Source organism: Neltuma alba, unplaced genomic scaffold (assembly GCF_004799145.2).
Source record: "Neltuma alba isolate B1F8T4 unplaced genomic scaffold, ASM479914v2 tig00002720_pilon, whole genome shotgun sequence".
NCBI lineage: Eukaryota > Viridiplantae > Streptophyta > Magnoliopsida > Fabales > Fabaceae > Neltuma > Neltuma alba.
Genome location: NW_021632985.1, coordinates 105,897 through 118,192, shown reverse-complemented (window position 1 = coordinate 118,192; position 12,296 = coordinate 105,897). Strand labels below are relative to the sequence as shown.

General features: G+C 39.0%; 3 protein-coding genes across 4 annotated transcripts; 2 read left to right on the top strand and 1 right to left on the bottom strand.

Annotated features, from left to right (window-relative positions):
- Positions 1-721: 721 nt before the first annotated feature.
- LOC114736044 (protein CHROMOSOME TRANSMISSION FIDELITY 7-like) lies at positions 722-2,313 on the top strand. Its single transcript, XM_028923826.1, has 4 exons — positions 722-772; positions 918-1,026; positions 1,131-1,266; positions 2,211-2,313. Exons 1-4 carry the CDS (start codon positions 722-724, stop codon positions 2,311-2,313), a joined length of 399 nt encoding a protein of 132 aa, XP_028779659.1.
- An 818-nt stretch (positions 2,314-3,131) lies between these two features.
- Positions 3,132-5,410, bottom strand: LOC114736119 (probable ribosome biogenesis protein RLP24). 2 transcript variants are annotated; one of them, XM_028923895.1, is made up of 5 exons: positions 5,280-5,410; positions 4,500-4,609; positions 3,821-3,934; positions 3,595-3,731; positions 3,132-3,510 (listed from the first exon to the last, which is right to left on the bottom strand). In XM_028923895.1, the coding sequence occupies exons 2-5, from the start codon at positions 4,578-4,580 to the stop codon at positions 3,336-3,338; spliced, it is 507 nt and encodes a 168-aa protein (XP_028779728.1). In that variant the 5' UTR covers positions 4,581-4,609; positions 5,280-5,410; the 3' UTR covers positions 3,132-3,335. The 2 variants fall into 2 exon arrangements, with proteins under 2 accessions (XP_028779728.1, XP_028779735.1); XM_028923902.1 differs by having other exon boundaries at positions 4,500-4,606.
- A 2,129-nt stretch (positions 5,411-7,539) lies between these two features.
- Positions 7,540-10,428, top strand: LOC114736033 (uncharacterized). Its single transcript, XM_028923820.1, has 4 exons — positions 7,540-8,676; positions 8,792-9,061; positions 9,272-9,567; positions 9,630-10,428. The coding sequence occupies exons 1-4, from the start codon at positions 7,540-7,542 to the stop codon at positions 10,426-10,428; spliced, it is 2,502 nt and encodes an 833-aa protein (XP_028779653.1).
- Positions 10,429-12,296: the final 1,868 nt, after the last annotated feature.

Sequence of the window (12,296 nt, the reverse complement as noted above, 5' to 3'; positions counted from 1 at the left end):
AGGTACAAGTGGCGGTTACCTATCTGGTGGAGCAAGCAAGGCACTGGTGGGATAGTGCAAGACCTTCTGATATATCTCAGTTGGACTGGGATACCTTCAAGCGGATGTTTTATGATCACTTCTTTCCGAAGGAGTTGCGAATGGAAAAGCAATTCCTGTTCTACTCCTTGAAGCAGGGCGAGATGCATGAGGACCAGTTTATCACAAGGTTTATAGATTTGGCAAAGTATGTGCCCAGGCAGACGGAAGATCATTCACTCTGGTTAGCTCAACAACTGATGAACCGTGCAAGGCCGGAGTTGAAACAGCAGTTGGCCTTGTTAGAGGTCAAGACCTTTGAGGAGATGTGTGTGAAGCTGCGGGTTGCAGCTAGAAGGACAAGAGAGGTGGTAGAGGCAAGGAGGGCTGAGAATCAAGCTAGAGCGGCCCGTTATCCTGGACCTACAGGAGGAGTGGGGAAGAGGAGTCAATACAGCTCTGGGAGCTCGAGTAGCTCAGGGAGAAACAGGAACCAAGGGCAAAATCAGAGGGCGAATGCTCAGAGGGGCTTTATGCAGAGGCGCCAGAATCCAAACAATCAGACTGGCGGGGGACTTTATGCGTGCGGGCGCGCGCGCGTGCGTGCGTGCGTATTTTCTAGTTGGAACTCCGCATCTGACCCTGGTGACCCTATGTTGACATTTTATGGAGAAGTCATCATTAGGTTGAAGAAGTTGTGAAAATGACGGACATTGACCTTGGAAATGGATGGATAATTCATGAACACTGCAAGGTGGATATGCTATTCCTTTACTTGGCTACTTGTTTAGCTTGCCAAACTTGTCTGTAATTAGATGAAACTAGTCCACGAAAGTGGCTTCCATATACGTTTTGTTGGTTTTGTTCCTTAGATTAATTCAGTGACCTAACATTTGCAGGTTTATCTGTTCACTTCCCCACAAAGGATTGTTGGATGCCTTGTTGCTGAAGCAATCAAAGAGGTGTCCAAAGTTATCTCTTGCTCAAGTGCTGGAAATTCTGATGGCAGTAGTAAAAATGAACAATTCCATTTTTACCCACTCTCCAATTTGACGATATAATTTTTTGAAGAGAAGTTGAAAAAAGAGCCTCCTCTGTGAATGAATCTGCAGGATTAGACACCGCCCATGGTGGGGCAATATTCTGTGAAGACAAAGCAGTCACTGCAGTTTGCGGCATTAGAGCCATATGGATGCCTTCCTCCAACAGAAGAAAACGCATTGCCCGCCAATTGCTAGATGCTGTGAGGTAGATGATGCAACACACATTCACACACACTTCTAATGCAAACAGAAGATAACTTGGGGAAGGGTCACGGAAACAGAGAGGGAGATATGGGGAAACAGAACAGAAATGATTGGAGAGGAGGAGAGACGGAACGTAAGAGGTTGATTTGGCAGAGAAATAAAGGGAGAGATAAAACCAGAAGGAGGGGGAATATGAAGAACTTGAGGAGGATATGAAGGGAGAAGAGACAGAAAATGAGGGGGATAGAGACTAGTTGAACCATATCAAAATTCATTTCATTATCATCGCAAGTGTCACCTATGTCCTCAAACGGATGATTGGTAAACTCACGAGAGGGTGATCTACTGTGCCTATCACCGTTAACTCCACAAGATTGACCAATCCTAGGAGAGTAAACACTAGATTGATTAGGGACAGGGGATCGCTCATTCCTAAAGCTAGAATCTCCTCTTCCTATTGGTCTTTCTAGTAACCCTTCTGTCACCTTTCCTGTATTTTGTCTGTCAACAGAATTGCGCTCATGAGTTCTTCAAATTTACTATTCAATGTGTCTGTAATCAATCATGAATTGTGACAAACAAAAAATCATAAATTCACTGTCTAGTGACGGATTGAATGTTCAACTGAAAGCTATTCATGATTGACAATTTCTTATACTTGAAGCAAATGTAGAAAATTATGTAACTGGAGCTTTATCACTTGTTGCATTGAGTTAAAGTTAAACAATTGTTATTCCTCAATTAATGGTCAACTTAAACAACAGGTTCGGTTCATGGATTTTCTTTCCTTTTGCCGCATTTCACTCAAAGGTTTAAAGGGAGATAGTTCATCAAGCTATTCGCAATGGCTAACTTGATCATCTTTTCCAAGGATCCCAGATGAGGAAACCCAAGGGGAGCCACCGTCTAACTCTCCCGTAATTTTAAATTTGAAATTTGTGGCAGGAAAAGTTTCTACATGGGTTTCGTGCTTGAGCATTCTCAGTTAGCATTCTCTCAGCTAACAACGGCAGGAATGGCGTTAGCATCAGGCCACACTGGCAGTTGATCATTCTTGGTGTGTAGGGCCGACAAAGCGGGGTCATAAATATTCAAAATGCCAAGCCACTTGATTACTATATGCAATTATGGATGTTGTAATTATTACATGATGTTAATTATAGTGCTGATTAACATATAAAACCTTGAATAGTTTTGAGGATATTTTTTTTCCATTAAAATTTTTTCCATGATACTACCTCCTCCGGTTCTTAATATAAAAACTAGTTTGATTTTTAATTTGATTTTAAACATACTGTGTTTCATATTTATCTATTTTTCAAAATAATCATTATATTAGTTACTCATGTTAAAAATTCTATCAAATAATAGTTTTAACTAATACACATAATTAACAAAAATATTTTATAAGAAACAACACCTATTTATTATAAATAACTAACTTAACTAATTTTTTTAATTTTCTAAGCTAGTCATCTAAATCTTATACTAAAAACTAAATATACTATCAAAGAGTGATGCCGTGATTCTTTATTTTATTTTTTATCGTGACTAGTACTTTAGATGCGATTCTCACTTTTCCGTTCACTTTAATGAAGCACACTGCTCGAAATCTTTCATCCATGGTGGAGACGATGCTTCATTCACGACGGACTTTTGGGAGTTTTGTCCAATATAAAACGAGTGACAAGTGATAACCATGAGGCATTGTCCTTCAAAGCTTGGAGACGTCAGACGCATGCCAAAATCCTTTAACAATCTTATTGAACATCAAGTTGATATGCCTGAACATTTTCTAACGGTTATGACGCAGTAAATTCCTTCACCTACGGGCTACGGGAGATTTCATCTACACTTTTAGCCATAGATAGTTAACCATATCAAATAATATTATGTCCAGGAGAACCGACTAGATATTATCAAAACCATTGCTCCAAAATCATATCATCCGCGGTAATGATAAACAAAAATGATACATTTGAATCATAGTTTTAAGCCTTAAAGATGTACAAGACAAGATTAAGTGAATGCCATAAAACCCAAAAAAAAACAAAATCAGTAATGCCATAATCACTCTTCCATCGGACGGTTTTCCTCAGCTTGCTGTTGTGAAACTTGAACTTTGATCTTTGGCAAAGTGAGAGATGGATCCTGTTGAAGCACAGATGGAGCTTTCACCAAATTGATGCCCTGCTCCAACTCCCTTGCAGCCTCCTTGAGGAGCTTAGCCTTGTTGCCTTTCATTCTACAAGAAAATCCAAAGAAAGTCAGCAAAAGGAAAAGGTTCTGAGGCACTTCAATATAAAATAACAGTGAATCAACCAGTTACCTATTCTTGTGGTGTCTCTCCTCCCTGCTAACTCTGATCTTGTCAATCTTTGGAATAGCCTTGAGAACATCTTCCGCAAGATTCCGATCATATCTTTCAGGTCTGTTTCGCTTTCTCTCAAACTCAAAGGTTGAATCCTAACGAAACAAATAATGGTGCTGGAGTTTCTAGGAAACAGGAGACATAATATACAAACAAGATAGCTGGGAAAGCATGTTGCTTTTACCTGTGTCATATCCTTTCCATGCAATCGACGATATGCCTTGGTCCATTTTACTTTACGAGGATTCCTCTTCATTTTAAAGTTCTTGTGGCATTTAGATCTACAAAATCGAAAAATCTGCAGAGAGCAGCCACTATTCAGTAACTCAATGCCAAGGCCACAGGTGCCATGTAAATTTAGCCTGTGATGGCACCCAAACTTGTTACTCCTAAGTTTTTTTTTTTTTTTTGGGGGGGGGGGGGGGGGGGGGAGGTCTCTTTCTTTAGGAAAAACTTGTGGCCTATTAGCTTCATTGCAATAGACTCAACCATCATTTTTTTCCCATATGACGTATGTGATCAACATAATTGAGCCAAGCATGAGATATAAATCTAACATGTCTTTTGCATTACAAAGAGAAGCAATTAGACGGCCAATTTGCCCTGGTATTCAGTGAGGAACCAGGTACACACTATGCACAGAAGTGAATAGGAAAAAAGTTCAAACTTCTCAAAGCTAAGAGGATTACAGATTTAGAAAATAGCTATCTATTAAGAGCCTCAATTTCAAATAGACATCCACATCCACCTAATCCAAGAAAAGCAGTCGATTCAAATAACTTTCAATACCTTTTAAACAAATGGAACAGCAAAAATATGGGAGAAACATCTACAATAGAATTAGGGGAATATAAATAGTATACCTTTGCATCATTACGAACAAACTGAATTCCATGTCCAGGGTATATGGTCGAAGAGCAAAACCAGCATTTCTCCAATCTCATTGTGCCCTGAGACTAGAGAAGCACTTCTACTGAATGACAACAATATGAAACACAAGAACAATAAGTCATAAGAAAGGTAGAGGGAAAAAAAACACATTTATCAATTGCTATCAGCAACATATGACAACTATTAGCCGTAAATATGGGCCAGGCTGGGAACAAGTTCACTCAAGCTGATAAGCATGTCAGTAAAACCGGTCCTAAAGGGACACAGTTAGGCTAAACAGGGTGGGCAGCTTGCTGGGTTTATTTTTAACCTTTCCTAACAAAAACTCTGCACCTTTATTTTCAAGATTTCTGGACGACAAACAGGTTGTAAATGCAATTGGCGACAAATAGTTTGCTTCCTTGAACCAAATATAATCAACTTGACGAACTACTAATACTAGAAAAACTCACACACACAGGCACACACAGAGATTATATATCAAAATCATATTGCTTCTGTATGTATTTCACATTTTCAACAGAAACAAAAAAGAGGACCCAAATCAAAAGAGGAGCCAAATGATATTCAAATTACTTCTGTACAAAATCTATATATTTTACTTCAGATTTTCGGCAACAAATCAAATCAATCACACCAAATTACGGGGGAAATGGCGGTATCAAGAACTGTTTCAAGACCTTTTTGCACAGTATAAGGAAAGACTGGAAAGGACAAAGTTGATGGTATTAGAGATGTCATCCGGAGACTACCTCTTCCTTGTCGACGACAGCAAGACTAGCGCGGCGCCGATGACCTTCGACGGTAGAGACTGAAGGAGGAGGGCGCGTGCGCAGACGCCAGGGTAGAGCTAGGGCTTCCAATGAATTTTGGGAAGGGAGCGCCTTTCACTTGTCCGATGAGTTTTGCCGCCTTGTATCAAACGCCAGCGTATTATAAACACTAACAATGGAAACACATTTCTCTGTTAAAATATCTTTTTATTATATATAAAATGGGTTGTATTTTATTCTCTATCATTTTAAATTTAAAAATTTAATGTTTTTCATTTTTTAATAGTTTAGCAACTTAAAATATAACTGAAAAATTAATACTGATATTCGAGATTTTAAATCTTCAAGTTAACAAATAAATTATGATAAAACAAAATCATATTAAAAGAAATCATCTTTTTTGATACAAGTACAAGAAATATGGATCTTTTTAATAAATGATATCATAAATACATAATTTAATTGAAAATTATACTAGTTTGCAAAAAAAAAAACATGTCTTTTGTACTATTGTTAAAAGCTATTAATATTTATTTTTAAAATTTTTATATATCTCAAATATTTATGTATAAAAAAAAATTAAAAATAGTCTGTTTTTGTCTTAAACAATTCACATGAATTATTTGATATTTCATAATTTAAAATTTCTGAGTACCGGGTTACAGTCGAATGGCGAGCCTTCCGGTTCTTTCGCTGGCAGATTTTCCAATGATCAAAGCTCCTGGGCGGCACTCGGCGGAGGAAGCTGATTTACTGCAACGTTCTAAGAAGAAGATTAAATCTAATGCTGGAAGCGAAGGGGATGATGAAGGAAGATAGAGATCTTTCTCTGAAATGCTTAAAGGCACTGGTGCGAACACGGAGGTAGAGAATAGAAGACTGAATATGGAAGACGATGGAGTCCCGTTTGGCTCCAGAAAGGTAGGTTCGCTGTTCCGGAATTCGTCTTTTCGAATGAAGCCCAGCAGAAAATCAGAAAACCTTTTAAGTTGAGCTTAATTGTTAAGCTCTTAGGCAGGAAATTGGGATTAGTTAGGATGGAGCAAAGAATTCAAAAAATGTGGGCTAGATCAGGGGTGGTTTAGGTAGTTGATCTCTCAAATGATTTTTTTATTGTCAATTTTACATCTATTGAGGATTATGAACTGGCTCTTATAAGGGGACCATGGATGATTTCTGACTCGTATCTCATTGTGAGGGAATGGAAACCAAATTTTGACCCTAAAGTGGAGGCAATTGAAGAAGTGTTGATTTGGGTTAGGTTTCCGGACTTGCCCCTGGAGTATTATGATGAGGGTATCCTAGAAGCTATGGGGAATGAGATTGGAAGTACAGTTAAGGTGGATATGTCGACATCTATGCAAACTAGAGGGGGATATGCAAGAGTGGGAGTGCAAGTGGACCTGAGGAAGCCTCTCCTTCCCTTGTATATCATTGATAAGAAGGAAAGACCCATAGTTTATGAAGGGCTTCACCTCTTATGCTTTTGCTGTGGTATGTATAAACACATTGAGAAGGAATGTAGTGAGAAGAAGTATGGTTTTAGAGAAGAGGGGCAAGCTAATCCTGAAGTCCCAAGTGAAAGGGAGGAATATGTTTTTGGTGAATGGTCTAAGGTACAGAATAATAGGAGTCTGCACAGGTTTAACCAAGGCAACAGAAAGGAAGAAGTATCAAGAGGGGGTCAGAATGGTTCAGGCTCAAGATTCAGGAACCTAGCGAATGTGACTGAAGTAGAAATTCATGGGAATGAACTGATGGTGGAAGACACAAGGCCAACAGAGGTTGTACAGGAGAAGATATGGTATAAGAGGAAATCTATGGAAAACTCCAAAGCAAATAATAATGAATCACAAGTGAGCTTACCTGTGGTGTATGAGAACAGGGAAGTCGTGAAGTGCAGCTCCAAGTCTAACAAGCAAGGTAGCATGAAGGGGAGACACAGGACTGTAAATGAGGACACTATTGTAGTGCGCAACAATGGTACTATGATTGTGGACTCTAATAGAGGCTGTTTGAAGGAATTGGATGTTAATGTTGTCCAAGAAACCCCAGAAATTGCAAAAGAAATCCTATGATTCAAAGATGGAAATGAAGGAAGACCCCTTGATTTTGGAGGGGTAGAAGAGAATGAGGTCAGTGGTAGTGGGATGGAGGATGCAGAGAGGCAGTGGAATAGTGCTGTGATGAGCATAGATTAATTGCTGATTTGGCCCCCCCTCTTATTTCTCTTTTACCCATGAACTATGATCATCAGTTTTTGGTGTGGAACTGTGGAGGTGCTAGTAGCAGGAGGTTTGAGAGAAGTTTAAAGTTGCTAGTGCAGGAAAGGCGACCGGTTTTGGTGGGTCTTTTGGAGACTAGAGTTAGTCATACCAGGGAAGAGGAAGTGTTCCGTAAAATAGGGTTAACCAACTTTGTGGCTGTGCCAGGATCAGGATTTTTTGGTGGTATTTGGGTGGCTTGGAGAGATGATGAGCTGAAGTTTTCAGTGCTAAAAGAAAATGTGCAATATGTACATTTGGCAGTAAAGGGGCCGAGTAATTTGGAGTGGGTGGTTACTATTGCCTATGTTGGGCCAAGGGAAAGAGATAAATGTTTGTTCTGGGAAGAAATGTTTCAATTTACTTTAGTTTCTACGAGCCCTTGGTTTCTCTTGGGGGACTTTAACGATATTAGAGACCAAGGGGAAAAGAAGGGAGAAGCGCCTATTCTGTTAAGGAGATGTGAGTTGTTCAATGAAAGAATTAATAGGTGCAGCTTGATGGATGTCGGTACTTGGGGAAATAGATTCACCTGGAAGGGGCCGATTCTGCAGGGTTATGAGAGAATTTTTGAGAGGCTGGATAGGGGTATGTGTAATGTAAATTGGAGATGCTCCTTTCCAAATGCGATGATAAAAGTTTTGACTAGAATAGGGTGTTCTGACCATAATCCTCTGTTGCTTTGTTTGGGAGAGAGAAATAAGCCTAGTGGCGAACGCCCTTTCAGATTTGAAGCGGCATGGTTGCTTCACAATAACTTTGAGGAAATGTTGCAGAAGAACTGGAATGGGGAAGGTAAATTTAATGGACGACTTAATAATTTGCATGATAGTCTTATTTCTTGGAACCGTGAAGTGTTCAAAAGTATTCATAAAAGAAAGAAGCTTTTGATTGCAAGACTAGATGGAATCCAAAAGAAAATCAGCAATTGCAATAGACCCATCCCTTCCTTAATCAAACTGGAGGATAATTTGCAGAAAGAACTTGAAGATGTGCTGAGTCAAGAAGAGATACTGTGGTACCAGAAATCTAGAAGAGAGTGGATTAACAATGGAGATAGAAACACTAAGTTCTATCATGTTCGAACTCTTGCTCGGAGAAGGAGAAATAAGGTAGCTATGCTAAAAAGGGATGGAGAAATTTGGGTAGAGGATCAAGAAGAATTTAAAAAAAATGGCTAAGGATCTCTTTATAAAGTTATTTACTGAAGAAAAGAATTCTGATCAGCAAGATTTAGGGGTGACTAAGAACCTGATGATCACCTTTTCCACTTTACCATCAGAGATGGATAGAGACATTGTGGATGAGGAAGTGAGGGATGCCATGTTTTCAATTGGAGCCTTTAAAGCCCTCGGTGAAGATGGTTTCCCTGCTATTTTTTTCCAAAGAGAATGGGAGTTTATAGGCCTTGATGTGAGTGAGTTTATGAAGAAACTCTGGCGAAATGAGGAAGATTTGCAAGAAGTGAATAAGACTTTGCTAGTGTTAATTCCTAAGGTAGAAAGGCCTGATTCCTTAAAGCAAATGAGACCTATTGGCCTATGCAATGTTGTTTACAAATGTGTTTCTAAAATTATTGTTAAAAGGATGAAACAGATTCTTAATAGGGTTGTATCTCCTAATCAAGCTAGTTTTGTGCTAGGTAGACAGATTCAAGACAATATTGTTGTTGCCTAAGAGATTATTCATTCTATGAAACTCTTGAAGGGAAAGGTTGGCTATTTTGCTATTAAAATTGATTTGGAAAAAGCCTATGATAGGCTAAGGTGGAGTTTTATTGAGGAAGTCTTGGGTGAGTTGGGCTTAGCTGAGGGGTTCAAGAAGTTTTTAATGAGGTCTATTACCTCTGTCTCTATGCAAGTGATATGGAATGGTGAGAAGACTGAAGATTTTAACCCCTCTAGAGGGATTCAACAAGGAGACCCCTTGTCCCCCTATATTTTCGTTCTTGCTATGGAAAAATTCAAGGGGCTAAGGAAGGAGGGCGATGGCGAGCCTTTAAGGTGGGAAGAAATGACCCTGAGATTTCTCATCTAATGTTTGCTGATGACCTAATGTTGTTTAGGGAAGCTTCAGAAGAACAAATGAGGTTAACTATGAAGTGTCTGGAGCATTTCTGTGATATTTTTGGACAAAAGGTTAATACTGGTAAGTTAGCACTCCTTTTCTCCAAGAATGTCTCGCCTGAGACTAGGAGGAAACTGGTTGATCTCTTTGGTTTTGTCGAAACAGATGAATTAGGAAATTACTTGGGTATTCCACTCAGTAATACAGGGGGGAAATTGAAGAATTATGGCTATGTATTAGACAAGGTCAAGAGAAGATTAGCTAATTGGAAGGTTAATTGCTTAAGTATGGCTGGCAGAATTACCCTAGCAAAGTCTGTCATGGGAGCGATTCCTATTTACCCAATGATGGTGACCTTGTTACCTAAAGGTCTTCTAGAGGAGGTGGAGCGGGTGCAACAGAATTTTATATGGGGCCATAAGGAGGAAACCCGTAAGGTGCACCTAGTTGGGTGGGATACTATTAAGAAACCAAGGAGGAATGGAGGACTAAGGGTGTTGAGCCTAACTGAGATGAACCAGGCTTGTTTACTAAAGATGGCATGGAAGCTGAGGAATAAGTCCTGTGGTCTCTGGGCAGAAGTTTTGAAATGGAAGTATGATTCTGGTAATGAGCTCTCTTCAATCCTTTATATTCCAAAGGTTGCCTCTCCTCTATGGAGAGATATTGGTGTGGTATGGGAGGTGTTAAATGCTTACTCTTGGAAGGGGATTGTTGATGGTAAAGATACTTCTTTTTGGCTTGAACCCTGGGTGGATAAGGATACTTATCAACTCCTGTGTGAAAGAGGTCGATGATGGGTGTTTGGAAAGCTCGGTTGTCGATATGGTAAATTTTGACGGGAGTTGGGACTGGAGAAGGCTTCAGGCTCTTCTAAATAAAGAGGCTCTAGAAAAACTACGTGATTTTCATCCTCCATATGGCGTAGGCTCTGATGTGGTTCTGTGGAAAGGCAGCAAGGTGTTAGAAGCAATCTCACCCAAGAGGGGGGTGAATTGGGTGAGTAAAAAAAATTGCTAAATTAATACGAGACAATATCAGAAACAGAGAGTTAGAGTTAAGAGGGATGTCACCGCAGAAGGGAAGACACAGGATTTATACTGGTTCGGTCTTAACCACTTGACCTACGTCCAGTCCTCAGAACACCTCTGAGTATTTCACTATCTTCCAAGATTGATCGGGCTCTTGGTGCCTCAGTACAGTAATTGAATCACTCAATCACTCCCCCTTACTCCCGTAAGGATATAACCCCACTAAAGAGTCCACACTCTTGAGTATCACTCAATAGTGATTAATAAAGGATAGAAATCGACTCTCTTATAGAGTGAAATTTAATGATGAACACTGACGCTCAGTAGTATTGAAGAAACAGAGTATTGAATGCTAGACTTACTAATCACAGATGGTAGCTCCGGTATTCAATCCCCTCATTAATGCTTCTTCGCGTCTTTTATAGTTGAGATCGTTAAGTAACCGTTAGATGGAAGAGCTTCTAGCTGTTGTGACTCCGTTTGCGTGTTTAGCCAGTTCCAACGATTCCGCCATTAATGCGTCTGAGCTTTCTGACACTGTAGGTTATAGGTTACGTAATCCCGTTGAAGAGCCGTTGTAATTTCTCTTAGTAATCTGCATCCATATTTTAAACTTAAATAAGTAAGAATAAAACGGTGTAAGCTTTAGTCATGGATCAGGAGGAATAACTAATTGATTACTCAATGATTCTAGATAGAATGAATCATCTGTAAAAGGTGCAGAAAGATATTCTGGACATGGTTGATCGAAGTGGTGATCGATTACTGATTGATCGATTTGGTTATCGAAAAACAGAGAGAGAAATTTTCGATTAGTAGAAGAAGTTTATCGATCAGATGATGGAACAATGGTTTATCGATCAAGTGATCGATAAAGTGCAACAGGAAATCTTAGGTTGATATGCAAATCAGAGTTCCTTTGAATATACACCACTTGGTAAAGTAATCATGAAGATTATGCAAGCTAAAAAACAGTTTGGAAGTAAGTAGACAAGAGAGTATGAGAGATGTTATAGCTTGCTGAATTTAAGCTGACAGAAGTCAATGATCGATTAGTTTATCGAGTAAAGGTAGATCGATCAATTTATCGATAATTCAAGTGTTATAGAATTGAAGCTTTAGTACATGTTGATCGAACACATTATCGATAAGGTTGTGATCGATAACGTTATGGATAAGAGTCAAATGTAAAAACCTTTAGTGAGAAACAAGGATACCAAGAATTATCGAATAGGTGATCGATCAAGACATGTTCGATCAAATTATCGATAAACGGTGAAATGAAAAGTTTGTTCTAAAGCTGTTTATCGATCATGTTATCTGAAAAAAATGTTAAGTAGGAAAGCTTAATTATCGATAAGGTTATCGATAATTTAGTTCTAGGAAAAACTAAGTAAAAGCAACTGGCATACAGATTATCGATCATGTTATCGATAATTTGGTGATTGATAAAGTTATCGATCAATAGTCTATAATCAATACCTGCATTTCAGAAGGTTAGAGGTCAATGTTTGATCATATTATCGATAAAAAAATGATCGACAATGTGATCAATAAACAATGACAGAATCAATATCAAAACAGGTAGAGTGTCTTACCATTTATCGATGTCGTTATCGATAACTCATTTATCG

What these genes read in the sequence shown, in the direction of transcription:
- LOC114736044 (XM_028923826.1), top strand. Translation starts at nt 722, where the DNA reads ATGACGGACATTGACCTTGGAAATGGATGGATAATTCATGAACACTGC. An exon ending in TGCTGGAAATTCTGATGGCA is followed by an intron (nt 1,027 to 1,130) that starts GTAGTAAAAATG and finishes ATGAATCTGCAG; the next exon opens with GATTAGACACCGCCCATGGT. An exon ending in CAATTGCTAGATGCTGTGAG is followed by an intron (nt 1,267 to 2,210) that starts GTAGATGATGCA and finishes AATTTGTGGCAG; the next exon opens with GAAAAGTTTCTACATGGGTT.
- LOC114736119 (XM_028923895.1), bottom strand. Translation starts at nt 4,580, where the DNA reads ATGAGATTGGAGAAATGCTGGTTTTGCTCTTCGACCATATACCCTGGA. An exon ending in TTGTTCGTAATGATGCAAAG is followed by an intron (nt 3,935 to 4,499) that starts GTATACTATTTA and finishes TGCTCTCTGCAG; the next exon opens with ATTTTTCGATTTTGTAGATC. An exon ending in ATGGAAAGGATATGACACAG is followed by an intron (nt 3,732 to 3,820) that starts GTAAAAGCAACA and finishes TTGTTTCGTTAG; the next exon opens with GATTCAACCTTTGAGTTTGA.
- LOC114736033 (XM_028923820.1), top strand. Translation starts at nt 7,540, where the DNA reads ATGAACTATGATCATCAGTTTTTGGTGTGGAACTGTGGAGGTGCTAGT. An exon ending in TGCTAGTGTTAATTCCTAAG is followed by an intron (nt 9,062 to 9,271) that starts GTAGAAAGGCCT and finishes AAACTCTTGAAG; the next exon opens with GGAAAGGTTGGCTATTTTGC. An exon ending in GGCGATGGCGAGCCTTTAAG is followed by an intron (nt 9,568 to 9,629) that starts GTGGGAAGAAAT and finishes AATGTTGTTTAG; the next exon opens with GGAAGCTTCAGAAGAACAAA.